This window comes from Drosophila hydei, unplaced genomic scaffold (genome assembly GCF_003285905.1).
Source record: "Drosophila hydei strain 15085-1641.00,03,60 unplaced genomic scaffold, DhydRS2 tig00000001-arrow-pilon, whole genome shotgun sequence".
Lineage (NCBI taxonomy): Eukaryota > Metazoa > Arthropoda > Insecta > Diptera > Drosophilidae > Drosophila > Drosophila hydei.
The window spans coordinates 14,140,617-14,162,953 of NW_022045643.1; the positions used below are offsets into that span (position 1 = coordinate 14,140,617).

Here is a 22,337-nt window from a genome sequence, read left to right on the forward strand (position 1 = left end):
AAAGCAAAGCAACCAACAAATCGAAAGGAAAACTACCTCAAGAGCAGTGAGCGTGTACAAAAAATAAAGATTTCTAATACAAATTACAAGTTTTAACTCTGCCAACCAGCGTGTACAAACCATATATATATATATAGATATATATATAGATATATATTTGACATTTGACCCTGTTCCCCTCCCGCGCAGTTTTATTTGGACTGCGCAGCCATGCGAGTGTGCGGACTTAAATGGCGTCCACAATAATCGCACAGAGCAGCACAGGCGGCCCCGTCGATCCGTCAACTGGAGCGAGCAACATCGCCAGCAACAGCAGCAGCAGCGGCAGCAACACGCTGCCAGCAATATCAGCAACTGTTGCTTCGGCAGCTGCCGATTTGCACAATACGCATCTCAATCAGTTGAATAGTCTTAGCCAACACTATACGACGCCCTATCATCATCACTACCAGCAGCAACACTTGCAGCACCAACAGCAACATCAGCATCAACAGCAGCAGCAGCAGCAGCAGCAGCATCAACAGCAGCAGCAGCAACAGCTACATCAGCAACAGCACCAACATTACCAGCAGCAGCAATCGCTAGAGGAACAACAGTCTCAGCATTGGGACTATTATGCTCGTCAGCAGCCAACGGCGCCTGCCAACAACGCCAGCAACAATAACAACAACAGCAACAGTAACAGCGAGAACAACAACAGCAGCAACACAAATGTTTCTACACCCTTGGGCAGCAACAGCAGCAATGCTAATGGCCCTGCTGCCAGTGTTAACAATGGCCACAACCCTGACCACAGCCACGCCCATAGCCAACGCGTTCATGGCCCACATAACAGTGATACCGTTGCTGCTGCCACTGCCGCCGCCGCCGCCGCTGCCGCAGCAGCAGCAGTAGGCGCCAACGGCAACAGCACCAACTCCAACTCGAACTCGAACTCTAACGGCAGCTATACACGTCCCTGGGAAATGGAGTCCAAGGACAACGGGCCGCCGCAGAACCAGCCACACACACAGTTTCAGTCGCAGTCGCAGTCGCATTCGCAGTCGCAGTCGCAGTCACAGCCAAAGAGCGGCTTTGAGCCCTTCTCAAAGTTGCCCTCATTCCAGAGTCAATTTCATGGCTATAATGATCAGCTAATGCCCGATGGCACGCCCATGCCTCTGCCAATTGGAGCAGCGGCAGCCGCAGCAGCCGCCGCCGCTGGAGCTGGAGCTGGTGCTGGAGCTGGAGTTGCACCATCTGGACTCAGCTCACTGCAAACGGTGGCCATGTCGCCAGCTAGCATCTCGGTCAGTTCGCCGGGCATGATGAGCGTCGGCTCGCCACTGACGCAGCTGCCGGGCATGCAGACGAGCATAACGCCGCCATCGGGCAGCTTTACACCGTTGGGCGCTCCGCCGCCACCGCCGAATGCATTTCATCACATGCATTCCCATCATCGAGCAACCGGAGCAGGAGCTTATCCGCTGATGCCAGCAGCCACCGCTGCATTTGGGGACTTGCAGCTATATCAGCCGTTGACGCCGGGCCTCGCGCCGCTGATTAAAAAGGAACCGATGGCTGCGTCGGCTGGTGCAGACTATGACATGCTCACGGGCAGCATGCTGCTCAAGAAGGAAGACTTTGATCTCAACAGCAACAGTGGCACGCATCAACAGCTACATGGCCATCCTGGCCTGGGCGTGGCTGTGGGCATGCATACGCCCACGTCTTACGATGGCAACAACAGCAACAGCTTTCCGCATGCGGCTAGTAGCAGTGGTAGTCATACGCCGCATACCACGCAGCCGCTGACGCCGACGCCGACGACGACTACGGCGCCCATCAAGGTAGAGAAGCTGCTGCAGTCGCCGATAGCACGGCTGGATGCGAGAAAGAAGGAACGACGGAAACAGCGGCCCAATTCGCTCGAGTCCAGCGCCGAGAGTGAGGCCAGCGGCATGGACGTTGATCCCAGCGGCGGCAATCCCGGACAAGTGGATGCCGTCAGCAGCACGGCCAACTTCAAGAGTCCGCTGAGCGCCTTGGGCATGGGCGACAGCAACGATGCGAACGCCAGTGGATGCGATAAGCAGGTAAGTTCTAGTTGAGGGCGCGTTAGCGAAAGCGGTAACTTGCAAACGCTGCGAATAATAGGAACACCCACCCACAACCATAACCTTACACTACCAACAACAACCCACCAACGCCAACCACTCCACCAACAACAACTCCTTCTCTTCTTCCGCCTCTGTTTTGCAGTCGAAAAAGAAGCGCAAGCGCTGCGGCGAATGCGTCGGCTGCCAGCGCAAGGATAACTGCGGCGAATGCGCCCCCTGCCGCAACGACAAGAGCCATCAGATCTGCAAGCAGCGACGTTGCGAGAAGCTCACCGAGAAGAAGGTAAGTGCACAGACACATACAGTTGGCCATTCCATTCTGGCCATTTGGTCATTCAATTTTTAAGAGTTTCCCAGGCTTGGATTCAAGCGTGGCCCAGGCTTACGTTGGCCAATTCTCATCCATTCAAAAAAGTTACTCAATGAAATCGCCGCACACTTGAGCATCTGCTCAGCGGCACCAACATAGCCAATGACAAGGCCTACTCGAGGCACAGTGGGTCAAATCGACACAAATATCACAAGCCGGTTTCATATTTAGCCATATTCAATTTCAGAACAATTAAATTTGAATAGGTCTTACTGGGGGTTCCGCATATGTTTAAGGAATGCTGCATTAGGTTTGTATTGTGATCGTGATCTATGCAATAAAAATAGTTTTTAAGGGTATTGAGTTAGTCAGTTTATTTATTACAGTTACATATATATAGTAATATTTGATGTGAGACTTTAAGTTGAGGCTCCACTGTAGCACAACTAAATCATTGCCAGCGCAAACTGGTTTCCTTTTCGCCGCTCGCGGCCACGAGAGTTCGCGCGGTCTTGCGCTCCAGCGGTCAGTCACTCGAGATTTATGTCAGCACAGATGGAACAGATGTTCCAGCTGGAGCCAGTGCAAATTAATGCGCCCATCGTCTGTACTCTCTTCCCTTCTCCTCTCTTCTCTTCTCTTTTAAAACGTACAAATGCATGCAACTGCTTTCGCCTTTGCCTTTGCCTTCGCCTTCGCCTTCGCCTTCGACTTCGCCTCCGAATTCGCCTTTGCCCTGTGCATGGGCACAAATTCAACTAGTAACCTACAAGCACGTTTGTTGCCATGTGTGTGTGTGGGTTTGTGTGTGCCTCTGCTTAAGTACTTGCGTACGTGCACTTGAGTGCATCTAGAGCATTCGCGTATCCTTAAGCTCACAGCTACCCAAGGAGCTAAGGAGGAGTTTCGTTCGTTTTCCATTCAGTTTGCATTGCGTTTCGAAATCACTTAAGAGCCTAGCCGCAGGCTGCTCATATCCTTAAATAAAATCAGGTTACACAAGCACACAGATGCACACGTACACGCAACCAAATCTGCAGCTGAAACTGCGGCCGAGCGGGTCCATTTTGGGATCTCAAGTGGCTGCGGCTATGTGATGTCTTATTTGCTTTTCATTTGACAAGTTCATTGGCCGAGCACAGCAAAGGATATCTTAAAAGGACTTCGAAGGCTCTCGACGCTTAGAGTATTTCATATATACCATCTTTAATAGAAGTCAGCTGTTCCATCGACATTACAATTGATGTCGCTCCCTGTCTTTGTTGCTCTCTTAAAAGTTAGCATTGAGGTATAAATTAAGGTCATGTCCACGGATGGAAATCGCTTCCATATGGACGCGCTTCGTAAGCTTCAAATTTAAGCGTAGAAGTGGAAGTAACAACAACAAAAAAAGATAAGTAAGCATTGCAACAACAATAAAACGATAATAACGAAACGAGGCAACAGAAACAACAACAATAACAGCTACAACAAAAGAAAAGCAAACGTCGTTCGCAGCCGTTGCCGCCTGCAGGAGCAGATGTTCACAACCTACACATACAAACGTTACTCACACACATACATGAACACATACAGAAAGTCAGACAGTGCGACAGACATAAATAAATAAGCGGCTGAGCGCAACGTTTTGTCTCGCTGCTACGATCAACGCCGGCAGCGAAAGCAAAGGCAACAGCAACAGCCATAGCCAGAGTGCTGCTGGCAGAAGCAGCAAACAGGAAACCGAAAAAGAAACGAGCACGTAGTTACAGCCGGCATAAGCGTAAATGAGATAGCAAGCAAAATAGTTAGGAGAGCAGAGACAGCGCGCGACTGGTCACACAATTAAGAAGGAGGTTGACAGGAGAACGCGGACAGCGCTGCGCCTGCGTCAACGCCAAGCGTCACAAAAGGTTGTCAAACAAGAAAATGGCACGCAAAGAGACGCAGCCGATCGAAGCTGTCCGCTATCTCTTGCCGGCTTTGCCCCTGCTGCTGTTGCTGTTCCTGCCACTGCTTCCAATGACGACACACATAGATAAAGTTGTAAATTTTGCAGTCGCTGTGACATGTCAATATACCCAACACACATACTCACGCACAAACACATACATACATAAATTGTAGACGAACAGCCACGGTTGTTGGCAGCTCTTCCTTCCGCGCTTGGCACACAATTGGCGCTTTATTTTATATCTTCCTCTGCTTTATCATCATCATTATTGTTGTAGCCGTTCGACACATTCATCCCGCTATACATACAAGTCCCATGTGCTCGTTGCTTGGACAGCCACCATAAAAGCAATGCCCAAGACACTACACAACACAAATTTAAATTTGTATTGTTTGTATTTCGATGCATGTGAAACTACAGCAGTTCTATGGCGAATCTCATCGTACTTATATAACGTGTCTTAAAATTTAACAGTTCATTGGCTACTTAATAACTGTTTCTGCTGTATAATGCTCTCGCAGGTCTTCGTCTTTAATTTGTTGTTTCGCAGTGTTAATATGAACACATACATACAATTAATATCAACAATGTCGTTTTCTTTCTTCTTTTTCGCGGAAGTTCTGCTCTCTTCAGCCAGTACAGCTGGTTGCCAATATTTCGGCATACTGTTGTGATTACGTATCGGTTGTTCTTGTTGCTGCTGGCTGCTGCCACGAATCGAATGCGGATCAATGCACTTCGTATTTATTTCTGTGGTATTTGTGCAGCTCTTGTAATTCGATATGCGCCTTTTGCTGCTGTCAGTTTTTGCGAGTTTTTCAGGTTTTCGGGGTTTGGTTTCTGCCCGACTGGGCAGCTGGTCACACTCTGAGCGGACCCGCGTCCTCATCTGCTTTTACTTTCACAAATCAGGTCTGAAAATAAAAAATAAAAAAAAACGAAATACAAAATGCCTCCAGCACAAGTCATTAACTTGGCTATTTGAATTGGGCCCGCCCGCACACTCTGGCCAAAATCTGAAAGCTAAGGCTGAGGCTGCTTCCTGTCGCACTTTGGGTAAAGCGTGTCCCTTTGCTTGCCTTAAATATGCAGTTTTTCTTAGGAATTTTCTCATTAAAACGTTTTTCCATTTCGCATTTTATTTTCATCGTCTCTTTCGTCAAACGGCTGGCAAATAAGGCAAATCAACGACAAGAAGAAGAGCAAATATTAAAAGGCGTCTGGTCCAACGAAACTCGCCACCAACAGCCGCACTTCCCCCAAAATGACGACCAAAGGCAACCTTTGAATTCGGCTTGGTATGAGTGATTGACTTGGCAGTGTCCTGTTATACCTATTCCGTGTATTGTCCTTGCTAAGACTTTTTCAATTTCACTTTTGTGGCCGCCTGCCACACTGGCAACTGGCAACTGGCAACGGGTAACGGGTAACGGGCAACGGGTAAAGGGCAACTGGCAACTGGCAGTAGCAACTTCATCAAGCTAAATGCACTCCACTGAACGAACTAGCCCAAGCGCTCTAAGCCACCCATGACAACTTAAAGGTTTCCCTTCATGCATACTAAATTCGAGCTGCTAGTAGCAAGTAGCTCGCACTTAGTACAGGGAGTGCAATGCTCCTACTTGAGCACACATCGTTCGTGACATACTCCCAGCACTCGCCCGTCCTCGTCCTTATTGCTGCCTCAGGCCTGTGGCACATATCCACATTCACTCGCATTTTGGCTCGTTGGCTTTGCCAGGTCCTGCAAAGCAGGATAACATATAGAGACACACATGAACAGCAGCATGATAATGAGCTTGTGAACTTAATTATCGTCGCTGTCAAGACTGTCATGTGTGTGTGCGTATTTGCATTTTGTATTGTGCAATCTGATATAATGTCGTGGTCTGGCATATCCAGTTGCACCAGCACACACACTCACTCTCTCTCTTCCTCTCTCTCTCTCTCTCTCTCCTCATACCTTTCCTTTGCTCGTTCTCAACATTCTATGTACAAGTTTTTAGCAGTTTTACCTTTTTGTTTCTTAGATTTCGTTTTTTTCTGCATTTTTTAGCAATTTTTGCAGCTATAATTGACGCTTATGGGCAGGTGCTATGCTGCTCTTCAGCACAATGCTGCTTCAATCAGTCAATTTGCTGCTTCACTACAATGCAATACACACAGAGAGCGAAACAGTGCTCGAGGCATGGATAGAGAGTTCATTGCACTAAATGGAAAGACAAACTGTGTCCAGTTGCAGGCTCTGCCACAAATCCGATTGAATTTTTGTTTTATTTCCTTTGCGCTGCTCCAAATGCATATTCATCTGTCGAATACACACACACACACGCACACAAACACACGCGCATAGAGACAAACATCTGCATTTGTTTCTCGCTTCCCTGCACATCTGCACACATTGTTCCTTTTTATTTTTTCCTGCCTTTCTTTGCCTGAGCCTCGGCCTGAGCCTTCGTCCTGCTCTAGGATTTAAAACGGACGTGCCGTATTTCTGCTTCACTTACTTCACTCTCTCTCCCTCGCTCTCTCTCTCTGTCCCTTTCTCTCCCTCATTTGCTATGAGCTGCACCCACCATAGATATATTCACATTTGATCCACGCACGAGGAAATGATTATGAGTAAATACTCTTCATATACATATACATATATATATAAATATATAAATTTATGTTGGACAAAACTATTTTGCTTTGCTTTGAGCTACGGGGGAGGAAAACTTTTAAGCGGCTTATGCACAACTATACGTGATGTATATCCATAGTTATCTCTCTTGCTCTCTCCTTCACGCCCTCTGTCTATAATTCTCTCTCTCTCTCTCTCTCTCTCTCTCTGTTTATACATTTGTTCCTCTGTCTGCTTATTTCAAATGATTTCAAATATTTGAATTGTATATCGTAAATTCACTGTTAAATGTATTGATTTTTGACTATATCATATATATTTATATTGAAATTTTTTTATTATGCCTCGAACCTGCTAATTCGGGGTATAATGTGCGAATACATGTCCCATGAAAATGTTCATCAAATGTACAGATGCAGATACATATATTCTTGATCAGGAAATGAGCTTTAAGCCACCGTCTATCTGTCTGCCCGTCTGTGTAAGCGCGTCGATCCATTTTCGTAATACCTAGGATTTATAACAAATTTGGTATCTTTACTAATTTAGGATATAAGTTGGTTTTCTTAGTGAATTCAAAAATTACAAATATTTCCACACTTGGATGGCTATTACCTCTAAAATAACACAAGCAAAAGTGCTCTAGGCGCGACGGATCGATTAGCCTCTGAAGAGGTGATATTTTACGCTTCTCTTATACATACATTGCAAGCAACACATACACACACATACGCACGCATGCAGTAGCTCGCGCTATGCGCAGTTGACGCAGCGGCTGCGCTTGGGCTGAAGATGCGCTTCACTATACGAACTTAATTGCTGACTGACTTTTCTGCTATATGGAGTTCAGGGTATAATTTTAGCAACCAGATGCGTTCATGCGGATGGACAAAATGACAGACAGACATTACTAGATCGACCCAGCTCGTATATGGAGTCTGCGACGCCTTCTTCTGCCTGTTACATATGTTTTCACAAAACCATTATACCCTACATTTCCAATTTTAATGAGCTCAGGGTATAAAAAAGTGATAACAACTCATGGAGTTTTAATATACAACCTTGTTTCGATACTATACAGATGACCTTCCATATTCAATAAGGTCATATGTCTCTCTCTAGCCACTACTTTCACAGAATGATGAGTTTTGGCAAGAGGCAACATTGCAGGTACATAAAGTGTACTGTTAGATGGATGGCTGTGCACGTGTGGAGGTGGGCTTTGCATGTATGTGTGCTCGCCATAAGCCTGCAGGCTATTAGAGAAGTTTTTTATCCAAGCCCCTTCTGGCGTAATTCATTAATGTTTATTTTATAAAGTGCATTTAAGCTGGTATTTTATTATTCTTTTTTTTTGGCTTCAATTTATTTTAATTACAAATTGGAATTTTTTTAAATTTGTTATGCTAAAATGATTTTAATTTAAATACGTTTTTCTGTTCTATTGCAGGAACCCAAAGCTAAGCCCGTACGTATACACAATTTATTTATTTAATAAATTCCATTTAATTCTATTTGGGGGAACAAACAAAATCACATTTGCATTTGTATTTAAAATATTCGATGATAAATTCGAATAGTTTTATCTTTTAGATAAGAAAGTCCAGTAAGCTATTCCACGAAGTTCTTAAGGCTTGCTAGATATCTATTACATAAGTCTAAATGTCAATAAGCTGATATCAGATATCAGAGGATCAACCATTTGTAGATAACCCAGAACTAGGGAAACTGAATTCTCATCCATATTTAGGTATTTTGTTAATCTTGAACTTGGTCGAGACGTCAAGCTTATCATGTAGTCTTGCAATTTAGCTAACATATTTCATTTATATCATTTGTGCTTCAATTTGAATATTATTTATGAATATTTCAATATTTCTTCGTCTTGCTGTCCCTACAGAAACTAGAGCCTTCAAATTTGTTGTAGTGTTAAGATTCTTTGGTATATTATCATTGGGCTCATGCCAAATCTGGATAGATTATTTGTTACTTCCGGTATCACCGTAATCATTCGTTAGGGCAAGAAACATGCGAAATTGAGTTTGTATGCATTTTTTGTTTTTACCTAGGAACGAGTATACTGCTGTCGGTCACGCCCTACTACGTGTTTTATAATTTCCACAACTATCTGACCTTGAGCATGATGTCTGAGGCCTGCGCAAACTATGCCCCTATATAGAGTATTATGCAAGCAACTCTTTGAGTTCTTCATTGTTCTGCAACGAATGTACCTCTGTATCTGTTGGCAGCGAATGTATCTATGTATCTGATGGATCTCTCGTCTGTCTATGTGACGGTCTCGCTCAATTCTTTTTTTACCAGCAGTTTTTTATCAGGCGCATAAATTAAATAATAAAACGGTTTTATCTGTGTTGGTGCAATTCTATGCTGTATCTGTGTGTGAGTGTTGTCTGTCTGTGCAATTGAATGCTTTTTGGGTAGCTGTTGTAGTTGTTGCTGTATTCATGAAAATGATTTGCTGCCTCGGCGGCTGCATGTGTGGACGATGGTTGTTGATGGGTTGCTGCTGCTGTCGCTGCTGGTGGTTGTTGATGAGAGGCATTCATGCCACTGTTCAAAACTGTGTGTATAAGTAGTTGTTGTGTCTGCGCGCACACACAGCCACATTTATATAAATCTGCGCTGATTATAATGCGTTGTTAAATTTTAATAAATAAATTTTCACATCCTTGTTAAGCGCACATTGAATGCGACAGCAGCAGCCACAACACACAACTCAATGACCACAGCAACAACAGCAACAACAACATCAGCATTGATTAAAAGTTACAAAAAAAATAGTAGAGCACTAAATGCAAATGAATGTTACATAATTTGCAACAGCTACAACGCTGCGTATACTTAATGTGGAATTTGCATGGCAAACGGCAAGGCTAAGCTCAATGGACAAGACGCTGCGCCATATCCTTGCAACTAGTTAAAGGACAAAAGTGCCGCATTGTCCTATCTCACACACACTCACACACTCACACACACACACACACACACTCATGCACACTAACGAGCTGCAAATGCGCCACTGCATTTGCACTTGCTGTAAAAAATTGCAGCGCAAATGATTTTCGCATTTGCTCATTTTAATGAGACAAACTGCAAGGAAACAGCCAGAGACAAAAAATTAGAGGAGAGACTTTGGATGTGCGCGGCAGAGAACGAAGGGGTCGGATTGCGGTAGCGCAGCCCAGGGGTAAGGTGCCTGCAAATGAGGTTAACAAGCAGCAAGAGCGCAGCTGGCAGTAAATAGATATGCAATTAAGCATTCTTGTTATTGTTTATTAATAAACAACAACAACAGCAAACGAATGGAGAGTCATACATAAAGAAAAACAAAATTGCCAAGGCAACCAAGCAATAGAGAAAGAGACAGAGACAGCGCTGGAAAGAGACGCAGCGACTAGCACGAAAAAAAAGCGAAAATATTTTTACGCTTGCGACCATGCGTTGCATTTCAAGGATACAGGATACATACACACACACACACACACACACATTGGCACTTTTAACCCTTTTTTTGCATTTCTATTTTTGAAGTGCATTTCGCCCTGCAAGCGGCGCATTTTACTGCCCGTTGGCTCAATTTAAATATCAACGATGCATAGCCGAAATGGTCAGGGAAACTGGCTTAAATACCCTGTAAAACAACCATGTTGCATGCACCTAATGGGCCGAGTTAAATATAGAAATATAACTGTAAGAAGCACTAATTGCAAAATATTGCCATAAACAATGGACTATAGATGATGTCCTGCACAACAAAAGGGATATATCTTCTTATTCGTGTATAGACCAATTTATATATGTCTGCCTGTTTAAAGGCTTTAATACTTTCAGTCGAATATATATCGAAATATGCCTAGATTTGTGTTTCAATTCAGCTTAATATTCAACAAATTAATTTTTTATTAATTTGTTATTTATGTGGCCTATCAGTAAATTAAACAAAAACTCTAAAATTCTGGCATGTATGCTTACATTAAAGGTCAAAGCATTTGGCTGTCATATCCCTCAGCAACATTTTCTGATAGGTAATTTTGATTGATTTGCTTAGCTTTTAGATAGCTAAGGCAATAGTCTATGGAACACACATTTGTGGTTCTTCCTTCTCCTTCTTCTTTTTCTTCATTTATTCTTAAATTATTTATGTGTTTAATAATATAAAAAATATATACCAAAAACTAAGCTCTGTCCTAACTCCTTTACATCATTTTACAAGTCTAAAATGTAAGGTTTTGTATTTTTATAGACTTCTCGTCGCGTTGTCCACATCTCAAAATTTACTTGGAAATATATATGTATATAGATATATATGTATATATATATAAGTCCACTGCAAAGCATCACTTATATACCTTGAATACATTTATTTTCTGCACAATAGATTAATGGGCTTTCGACGAATATCCATCACTTTCACTAGTTTCTCACCTCAGTTTCTACAACGATAAGATATTGCTGGGCATCTTTTAGGTCGAACATTCTTAATTATATCATTTGTACTTGTTGGTTTATGCTCTATGTATATGTGTGTTGTGTGTTGTGTGTATGCAAGGTGCAATTGCAGCGTATTTTTCAGCTTGACCGATTCGTGAAGAGTGCGACCCTTCGGTCTCTAGCAATGCGGCAACAGAGCTCGCACCCTAGCGCCAGAAACGAAACGAAACGAAACGAAGCGTTTGTCAGCCAAAGAGTAAAGGGGTTGCACATAGCTAAATACGGACACATACACGTAGACGTAAGTGATGGGTGTTCTGGCTGTTAGCTTAGAGGGTCAGCAGGTTACAGGTTACATTGCGGGCGCCTAATTGCAACCAAAACTAAATACCCAGCTTAGCTCCACACACACGCACAGACACACACACGCTCATGCATACACACACAGACACACACACACTGTTGTAAATCCGTTTAAGCGCCCAGTCAGTCAAATCAGAATGGAAATTTCAATTTTCAAATTTGTTAGAGCCCCCAAAATGAAAGAAAAGTAAAAAAGGAGAAAGAAGAAGATGAAGTAAAAGTTTGCTCACAAAGTGCCTATCAAGCACCACCAACAGCAACAATTTGCTGTATCTTTTGATTGCATTTTGACAACAACAACAACAACAACAAAGGGAAGAAGATTCTTTTTTTTGGCATATTGCTACAAAAACAAAGCCGCACTTTGAAATCGATTTTTGATTATTTTTATGTTATCATTGCGTTTGCGATGTTGTTACACTGTTGTTATCCTACCCTGTAACATATACATTGTGGGGTATATTGCATCTTACTCTCTGACTCAAAGGAAATGCATGTCTCCATATTGTATTGACTTCACAGTATTTGTTAGAGTGAAACTGAGATCTTTATCTTTTGAATTAGAATAGCAGACCCTTTCCCTTGCCTTTCTCTCTCCCTTTCTTTATTTATTTTTATTTTAAAGTCAGTTGAAACTGTCGTAATATCCTTCCAGTTCGGAGCTCGAGCCCCTGCCGCGTTAACGATCTGTTAGATGTTATTAGCAGCTTTTGGATCTTTGCTAATCCATTCATATAGCCCATACCCTGTCCAGCTTCACACTCATTCTTGGTTTGGTTAGGCATAAATAGAGTCTCTGTCTCTAGGTAGAAGCTAATTCTTGGATGTCCTGCCAGCTGGCTGGCAAATGCCAGTATGTTGACTCTAAATGCAGGGTATTTGCTAACTGCACAGCTCTGTTGACTGTATGTTCCTCGTGCTGTCAGCCCTCGCACTGCCGCAAATTCAATTTAATTTTCTTTAAATATTATTTGAGACAATTTCGCATGCATTACGCGTTGAGTTTGGAATACAATTTTTGTATTTCCTGCCAGTATATATATTTTCTCATGTTTACTTTCAATAACTTGCGTGAGGACAAGGCCTGGGTTCGGGGTATGCTGCGAGGATATGGGTGCAGGACGACTCTCGCTATATTGAATGCTGCGCATGAACCTGACAACAAACAAACAGAAGTACAAAATTTCGTGTTGTTTTCCCTATTTTACTTTTATTTATAGCTGAGAGCCTTTTTTTGCTGTTGTTGTTGGCTTTTTGCATATCGCGGCTTTTGTTTGTCGGCGCAAATTGAAAACATAATTGAAACAATAAATTCGATGCGCACATATCTCTGCCAGCGAAAGAGTTGCGGGGCATTTCTCAGAATTTCAATTGGCGTAAAAGTTGGGAATTAGCTTGCAGTTCTTTTCCAATACATTTCACACGCTTGCCAAACGAGAGAAAAATCAATTTAATTTTGTTGATTTTCCTCTTGTATTTATTTTTATTCTTTTTTTTTGCGTATTTTCATTTTCAACTAAAAGTTGTTTCCTGCTTCAGTCCTTGGCCTGACTCAGTCTTCGGCTTGAGCTTGTGCTTGGGTGCCGGGCAACACAGTCAAACAAGTCAAGTCATTTACTAAAGTACGAAAGTCCTGGCGTGCATAAACATCCCTTAACGGGCGCGGCTGCTGCTGCTTCTGCTGCTGCTGCTGCGTGGGGGTGGTTTAGAGTAAAGAGCACGGGCACAAAACCGAAGAAAGCAAAAAAAAAAAACAAATTATAAAGAAATATTTTCAAAAAGGCAGCTGGAAACCAACAGCAGCAGCAGCAGCAGCAGCAACAACAACCTGCACATAAAATGCGCTAAAAAATTTCACGTCACGTAGCTGGCGCTAGTTGGTGTTGTTGTTGTGTTACATAAAAACGCTGCAGCAGAACTTTGCACTTAACACGCATTCACAAACAGCCACCCACACACACACCCGCACACTCACACGCAGCTGCACACACGTGCCAGCAAACAATTTAGCGCTTGCTGCATTTACAAGCCCAAAGTTGCAGCTTTGCCGCTGCTGCAAGTTCTCTAATTGCACGCGCAAGAATACAGCGAGCTATGAATCCGGGGAGGCATCAACAGCAACAGCAACAGCAACAGCAGCAGCAATAACTTGCCAAAGGGCGACGCACACGCACGCATAAAGTAAAGCTGATGTTGTTGTTGTTGTTGCTGCTGGCACCATCATCAGCTATGCAAACAAATACGCATAAATATGCACGCACACACGCACACTCGCACACTCGGAAATACGCTCACGCACTCTTAAAATGCAGAAAACAAAATGATGCAAAGCTCGGCACGCACAACGGCAGGAGCAGGAAAAAAGGCTGTTAGCTCGAACGGAAACATGTGCAAATAAGGCAACATACACACGCTCAACACCCAATACCCAACACCCAACACCCAACACCCAGCACCCACACCTGCACACTCACACAGTCACGCCACCTGCCGTTCTTTGAAGCCGCAGCTTACGCACATTGCGTATACGCCTGCGAGCAGCCAGCGGGGCCACTGCAATGGCTTCTTTCAGTGGGCTACTCGTTCAGCTGCATTTGCCTTTGGCCACTCTAGCAACAGCAACAGCAATAGCAGCATGACGCATTCGCTGCATTGCTTCTTCTTTTTCTGCGTCTTATTGTAGCTGCCTGCAAGTAGTTGACGCAAATATTTGCATTGCAGGCCGGCGACCTTTCGAATGCTAGTGACATCGGCACCCTAAATTGTTCCTCCATACACATATATATGTGTGGCATATACATGTCAGTTCCCTCCTCAATGCACTTGTCCCACACACACGCACACACTTGGTCGCATTCTCAAGCTGCATTTCTATTTCTTGCGAGGCCCCCTTAAACAACTTGGCAGCTGCTTGGGCGATTGTCGCCTTTGATAAACTGATGCTGACTTTCATGTTGTTGCCCGTTGCCCGTTGCCCGTTGCCGAGCCACTTTGTCGTTGTTAATTATAAAAATTTTCCATTTTCCGTTTGACGGGGGAAGATATTCTGCGCAGCGCTCGAAAGTATGCTACACTTTTTAGCTGACGCCTTTGCCACTTGCTTATGTATCAGTACATTACGTACACATAGCCCAAGTATATATAACATTTTCATATATATATATAGTATGTAAACTTGCTTGTACAAATTGCAAGCAAGCATTTTCTGCTGAGAGGACGACTGAGCGGCCTGGGGGGGCCTGAGGGGCGTGCCAAGGCGAACAACAAAAGTTTAAGAAAAAGAAAACTGTGCAAATAAAACTTTTTGCTTTCGCTGCTGCGTCGCTGCTGCTGCGTTGGCTTTGGCTTTCCGCACTTTGGCAAAAGTCCTTGCCAAGGGTAAATGCAAAATTTACACAAACACACACGCTAAGAGAGTTTTGCTGGCCAAAAGATGTTGCCAGAGCCGCGTCAAAAAATAAAAATGCCAAAGCAACGAGTGCAAATAAAATGGAGAACTGCTGCCAAGGGGAGCCCAGCTTTGATTTTTGGTAAAGCATTGAGGACAGCAACAGCAACATCACCAGCAGCAGCAGCATTTGCCAAGGAGCACTGCAGCTTGCAGCTAAGAGAACGCTTCACTGCACTTGACTATTATTGAAGTTACGCCAGAATCCTTGCACACAGCATCCCATCCCTGTTGCTCTCGATTGAGTTGTTGCCGTTGCCGTTGCCGTTGCCGTTGCCGTTGTGCTGTTGTGCTGTTGAGAAACTTTCGCCTTTGGGGCTGGCAATGGGAGAAACATCTTTAGCATGCTGGCATCCTTTGCCACAGTGGCAGCGTGGCAGCGTGGCATCGTTGCATTCCCCCCATCGTGAGCGTCCTTTGCATATTTAAGCGCGCGACTCGCACAGTCGCTGTCACTACGTTAGCTTCTACCTCAGTCGCCGTTTTTGCCACTTTTTGCATTTTTTATGTGTTGGTAGGTCATTGTACGTACAAAAGCCACTTTTACTGAGCCAGCAGCAATTGCTGCAGCAACTGCAGCTGCTAAAGCAACAACAATAACAGAAGTAAATGAAGCTTTACTTCACGATTCGACTAAAAGATACTCTGCTGCCGCATGCCTCAATTAGACAACAGCCGAAGTTCTTACAGATCACAATCTTATGCTAAAGGTATCAGATTTATATATAGCATATTTTGACTAGAAATCAAATACTTAAAGCAAGCGCATTCATAGCTAAAGTATAAAATGTTGTGGAAATTATTTGATTGATTTAAAAGTAAATTCAAGTCAAAGGCAGACACAATTTATTGATGCTTCGAAATGAGAACAGTGCATGAAAAACTGATCATACAAGTCAAACGCTTCAATTTCTATTTCTATAAACATTTCAGAAATACAAATTTATTTGTAAATTCATATATGTTTGAAAAAGTTCTGCAAGTGAATATGAAGAATATGTCAAGAAGGCAAATGACATTTTTAAGCTATTGACTTAGGCCAAACACATTTTATTTCAATCTTCGCTTTAGACAACTAAAAATTCCACTTTGCTTTAAAGCACTTTAAAGCAAGTTTAATATATTTTAATTAATTATGTTGACTATAATTATGTGTAATAGTATATTATATTTATTCTACATTAATATTCAAAGAAAGACTAAACTGCACAACGGGCGATTGCATATGCCCCATGAAAATGCACATGGCCAGCTTAGAGCCTTCAGCTCTATTAAATGAGTATCTTCAACAGCATCTGCAATTGCAAATGCGATTGCTGCGGCGACTGCATTTCAGCTGCGCAGCAACTTTTCGAGCTGCTGCCAAATTAAACAAAATTTGCGTTGCCTCAAAGCGAGAGTTTTCAGCTCTTCACTTGCTGCCACTGCTGCTGGGCTTTTCCTCTTTTTCTCATTTTCCTTCTATTTTTATTTTTTGGTCAGCTTTCGGCGCTGTTTTAATGCATGCGATTGGGCGCTGTGGCGGCTGGGCGTGGCACCGTTTCGCTCTATCAAATGCAATTTGTAGCTGGCTGTGTCAACTCGAGCAGCATTATTTGCATTTCTTATTTTGCCCGAATGCGAAAAGTTTGGCATTCAGCTGCATAATTTGAATTGTTCCACGAGTTGTTCTTGTCGTTGTCGTTGTTACTGCTTGTGTTGGTGTTGTTATTATTTAATATGCAATTGCAATGACTTTTTAATTTGTGCACAAGCTTGGCGAATGCCAAATGCATAAATCATTTTTGGATATCACGCGACAAATTAAAAATTAATGCAACGTCACAGCCGCCAACTCGCACGCCCCCTTCCACAGCCACGCCCACAAAATGGCTGCGCTGCAAATGCAACAAATACTGTGGATTAACCATATATAGAAAAAAGTGCGGGTCTCATCTCCGATGCGGCACATTTTTATCGATTTTCCTCGCATCTCGCAGCGAAATGCAGGCATTGAAATAATTTGCAACCCCAAAAACGCGTCCAAACTGAGTTTTATTTCATTTTACTTTACTTCTTTCCTTATTTTTATTTTCTATACATATATATACATATATATTTATATATATATATATAGATTTTTTGCTTCGCATTGCTGTGACTGCTGCGTGGCACGCACTTTTAGAAAAACTGTGGAAAAACTGAAAACCGAAGAAGAATACGCAGCATAGAAGGATAGTGTTTATGTATGTGAGCAGTTGTGTGTATATGTGTGTGTGTAGCTTGTGGCTGCAAAGAAGAAAGCGAAAAAATTCGCAACGAGGGTTGAAAATAAATTGCTTTTAATTTGATTTCAACTCAATTAAATCTACGGAATGGAATTTGAAATTAATTCATTTCTCGACTTGACACATCCTTGACGCAGATCCTTTGCACAACTGGCCCTTGGCTATTGCACTTTTATTAGCACCAATCGCCTTTTCTATGTCGCACTTAACCACATTGCCCGCACATATATATGAATCTAACTAATTAGTAGGTCTGCGGCACGAAAATCCCATTGGTGAAGGACTATGGAAGGCTCAGAGATGTGCCTGGATGGAAAGTGCACATCTGTCATTAATTTAGCAGGCTTAATGAGCCGGAGGCGCATTGTCTTTCAAATTAACTAAAGCTCACAGCCTGCCAATAATCCATATCCTATATTTCACATAGACGCAACTTGTTGTCTCTTCCACTCAGGCGCAACGACAAGTTCATAGTCTACAAGAAACTAGTCTAGTTGACGGCTGCGCTGCTTCTTGTTGTGCTGCTGGGTTCGCCGCCTTCGTTCTCTAATGACCGCTTTTTGGTTTGCTTTTCAAATTGTGTCACAATGCAGCTGTGAAATGTTTTGTTGTACCCCTTTTCATTTTGCCAACACATTTTCATTGGCCTTTGCTGTGGCCGCTACCTCAACAAAACAATAAAATTTTCCGTTTTCACAAGCCATCGCATCCCTTCCCAGCCTGCGCCACTCGTGCCCACCCGCATCCCCGCGTGAACTTGACCTTGATACAAATTTTGAAGTGAGCTTTTTAGCACATATCAAAATGGTTACATCTCAAGGGGGCCCTCAGAGCTTAAGCAACGCCAGAGCAGACCAACCATTGGAGAGAGCAAGTGATTGAGTGTAAGCGAGGCAGATTGAGTAAGGTATTTATGCCAAGTGACGGCGTTGTCACCTCGCCAGCCTCGCTCCCCAAAATGCGCCTCTCATTGACATTGAAATTTTCGCATCTAAATTGCGAGCAGCAAATTGACGATGACGCATTTGCCAACTCCCTCACCAAAAACTGTGTGCGCGTGTGTGTGTGTGTATGTGTATCTGCAGCTATACAAACACAAGCACATATACATACATACATTTCTGTATATATACAGATAAAGAGGACTGCAGGGTTGGCTTCAATTACACTGCAAAATGAAACGAAAAAACCCACCCCCATGGCACAAAAGTCAACCCCCGAAATAAAAGACGCACAGCCACAATCAGACTGGAATATATACTATATACCCACATATACAGAGATATATAAAACTCATATATATGTATATCAATATATATATATAAGAGCCAGCAAAAAGCAAATCCTGCCAAGTTCCGTGAATCCTGTGATTCACCGGTCGCTCCAGCCGTGCCGCATAATTCCACACCTCATGCCAGACGGCTGGCAGGTAGTCATTTAGTCAGTCAGCCAGCTCTTCAGTCACGCAATCCACAGTCATAACCTTCAAGGACATGCTTCTGGCCAATCAAAGGAGCGTGGGCGCCTGTGTCGCCACGAAAGTGATAATCAAAATAAACAAAGATTAACGTTGCATGTGCCTGTTACAGCTGTAATCCCCCTCGCACCCTCCCTCTCCCACTCTTTCCTTCTCTGCCTGTCTCAATGCGGAAGGTGCGCTTAACCTTGAAATTGTTTCTGATGTTGCTTTCGAGGGACAGCACAATGTGGTTGCTGTGAAAATCGATGTTGGCCCAAACCTCTGGCTGCTGCTGCTGCTGCTGCTTTGCATGGCGTATCCTTGATAGCCCCCAAAATAAAAAGGGGTTGTTGCTCTCAGTTCAAGCGCAGGCATTTCACTGGAAGTAATTAATAATTTTGGCACATTTACCTACCAACGGCAGCAACAGCAGGAGCAGTACCAGGTCAAGGTTATCAATTAAAAGCCTCAAACGTTTGTGCGAGGGCTTGCCTAGGCAGTTGAACGACCTTAAGGTAGGCAAAGCTAAGCCAAAGGAGTCATGAAGGGGACACACTCAAAGGGTTCGATGAGCGGCAGCACCTAAAGCGGCCAGCAGGGCGAGCAAGAGCTGATGTTGGGTTTGCAATACATCAAGCGAAGGGTTGCCAAAAGCCTCACAGACAAATACACAGACATACGGACAGACAGACAGACAGACACGCACATTGGGCTCAGCCTAAAAGCAACTTTTTATGGGGCGCCCATTTGCTCATTATGATGACGACGAACTCTACTGCTGCTGCTGCTGCTGCTACTGCTGACAGCGTGGCTGGGCAAAAGGGGGGCGGGGCAGTGTGAGGCAGCAGCAGGGGGGACGACAAATGTGTCATAAAAGGCGCAACAGTCTACAGTCTGCATGTGCGGGCCTTTGATAGGGCTACTCAGCTCCACTTTTTGTGCGCATTTCTGTTATTTCATTTTTTTTTGCTTTGCGCGCGCTCTCGACGGCACCTACCCGAAATCCACTTGGCCTAGGTCAGGTTCCTTAATGCTTTTGTGTATGTGTGTGTGTGCGTGTGTGTCTGTGTGCGTGTGGCCTTTGCGGTTTAGCTTGGCTACCTGTTGCACAGTTTTGTCGCCCTCGGGGCTTTTGAGCCTAAATTGCGTCTCATTATTGTGTCGCAGCTGCTGTCGAGACTTCTTTGTTGGCCTCAATAACAAAATATGAACAACTATGTGTGTGTGTGTGTGTGGATGTAAAAAAACTAATAACTGCAATTAAGTCAACATGCGTTTTCATCTGTCGGCGCTAATAAAGTCGGCAAAAACTAAAAATGTTGCAAACGAAAAAAATTGATTTCAAAATTGATTCAGCTTTGTCTGCTGCTCATAAACTGTCAGCGCCTGGACCCAAGTCCAAGGACCCAGGATGTGAGAGCAACTCGAACAAAAAAGAAGCTCAATGAACAGGAGCCGGAAGCAGCTGGTGACTGCTGATTGCCCATTATGTGTACGTGTGTGTGAGTGTGAGAGAGAGAGCTTCTGTGGTGTGAGTGTGAGTGTGTCTTTGCCTATTTTTGGCTCAATTTCACGCAGCTTTTGTAGGTCGTCGGCCTCGCGCGTCGTCGGTGCTTAGCAACGTCTTCGGCTAACTTGATTATGTATGTGTGAGTGAGTGTATGTGCCTTTGTGTGTGTGTATTGATATTATGTCTAGCCTGCCATATGACAATTACATGCAATTTTAGCTACTCAAGGTTGTTGATAATCGCAGACATTAGTTCAACTTTGTATTTGACTCAAACTTGAATTGATAGCAAATGGAATATGTAGTTAAAATTTATCATCGAGTTCGCCCACCAGAGTTATGTTTATGAAATAGCGTAGTCTATGCTCAGATAACTATTATATGACGAGCTTTCTTAATCAGCAATGGCTTTACTAGTTTGAGTTCATGTTGCTCTAATATAATTATAATAATAGTTTTTTAAGCATTCCTGCCTTCTCTTCCTTCTACTAGAGGTAAAGTGTAAACTTAGAGACGTTAAATTAAATGATTTAAAATGGTATCCACAATTTAAGCCCAAGCCAAAGATGGCTTCAGCCATGAATCAAGATTATTATCAATCAGTTGCTTAGAATAATCTAACAACTACTTAGTCGAGGAGTTGATTCATTTTGTTGTTGAAACTGTTAGTTTTTCATGACGTATCTAATTACAAAATAAGATACATGTGTGCATGTGTACAAATGGAAAGTTAAAAGGTAATCACCGTTTATATTATATTAGGCAACATTTGAATTTACCTTAAAAAGTCTCAGGAATTCTATACATTAAATGTAGGAGGTATTTCAATTTAATTTAAGAGTCTGTCTATCCCAGAGGCCAATATAAATTAAGCTCTGCTACTTTCCTTCTCCACTTCTCCATGCTCATTTTAGTTGGCATGTTTTGGGCCCAACTGTACACTGAGAATGCTGCACAATATCAATTTCCAGAAAAAGCCAGCAAATCACCTCAGTAACTCTTAGCTGAACTAAATTTAGACTAACAGCCCCTCAGTCCCATTTACATGCCAGTGTGTGTGTGTGTGCGTGTGTAATGCTTACCAAAATCCAAGCCTATGTGACATCGACAAGATGTCGTCTTTGTCGTCATTGCTGCTGTCATCTCATGGGGCTGCAACTGCGACTGCGTCTGCGTCTGCGTTTACGTTTGCGTCTGCGTCTGAGACTGGGAGCATGGCACGCTTGCAGCTTGCATTAAAATAATTGCTTCCGAAATGACAACTGCTACTAAAAGTGGATGTGGATGTGTATATGGATGTGGCTGTAGATATAGATGTGACTGCCCAAGATATGCGCAGCCCCTGACGAAGCTGTTCATGGTGATGTGCCAGCAACATGTGCTCCCTCTGCTTGGGCTGCGATGTATGCGCGCCTGCGCGTGCCAACGGCACAGTCTTCAGCATCTTACGGCATCTTGCCCCATCTACATCTGCCAGGCGTTGCTTATTTACCGTTAAGGCGCAGCCGTCTGTCACTCAGAGCAGCCTCAGCGACAAGGGCATTCCAGCAGCACTCCTGCGAAGCATCCGCGTCCATTTCCATTTCCACAAAACACTGCGCTGCCATTACTGCCTGCTGCAGTACCCCATACATATCGCCATCCGCACTCGCATCCCCATCTTCATCTTCATCTCCCCTACCCTGCCTGCCAGCCACTGCAGCAGTTGGCGCTCGTCTGGGTCCATATGTCGCGTCCGTCTGCTGCATCTATTTTTGGATGCTGCGTCGCGCCTGCGCACATAAGATGCCTGTGCGTGTACCAGTGTGTGTGTGGAGGCGAGCACTAGGTTTTCATTTGGATTTTCAATTTTCCGCTTACCGTTCACAGTT

At 43.6% G+C, this 22,337-nt stretch overlaps 1 protein-coding gene across 1 annotated transcript in view; it reads left to right on the plus strand.

The window, feature by feature from the left end:
- Nucleotides 1–215: 215 nt before the first annotated feature.
- Nucleotides 216–22,337, plus strand: part of LOC111597607 (DNA N6-methyl adenine demethylase) — a 103,118-nt gene continuing 80,996 nt past the window's right edge. Inside the window, exons 1-3 of the mRNA XM_030225695.1 lie at nt 216–2,075; nt 2,137–2,382; nt 8,419–8,436. Coding sequence (XP_030081555.1) covers nt 231–2,075; nt 2,137–2,382; nt 8,419–8,436 — 2,109 coding nt within the window. The 5' untranslated portion in view covers nt 216–230. The remainder of the gene's footprint in view (nt 2,076–2,136; nt 2,383–8,418; nt 8,437–22,337) is intronic.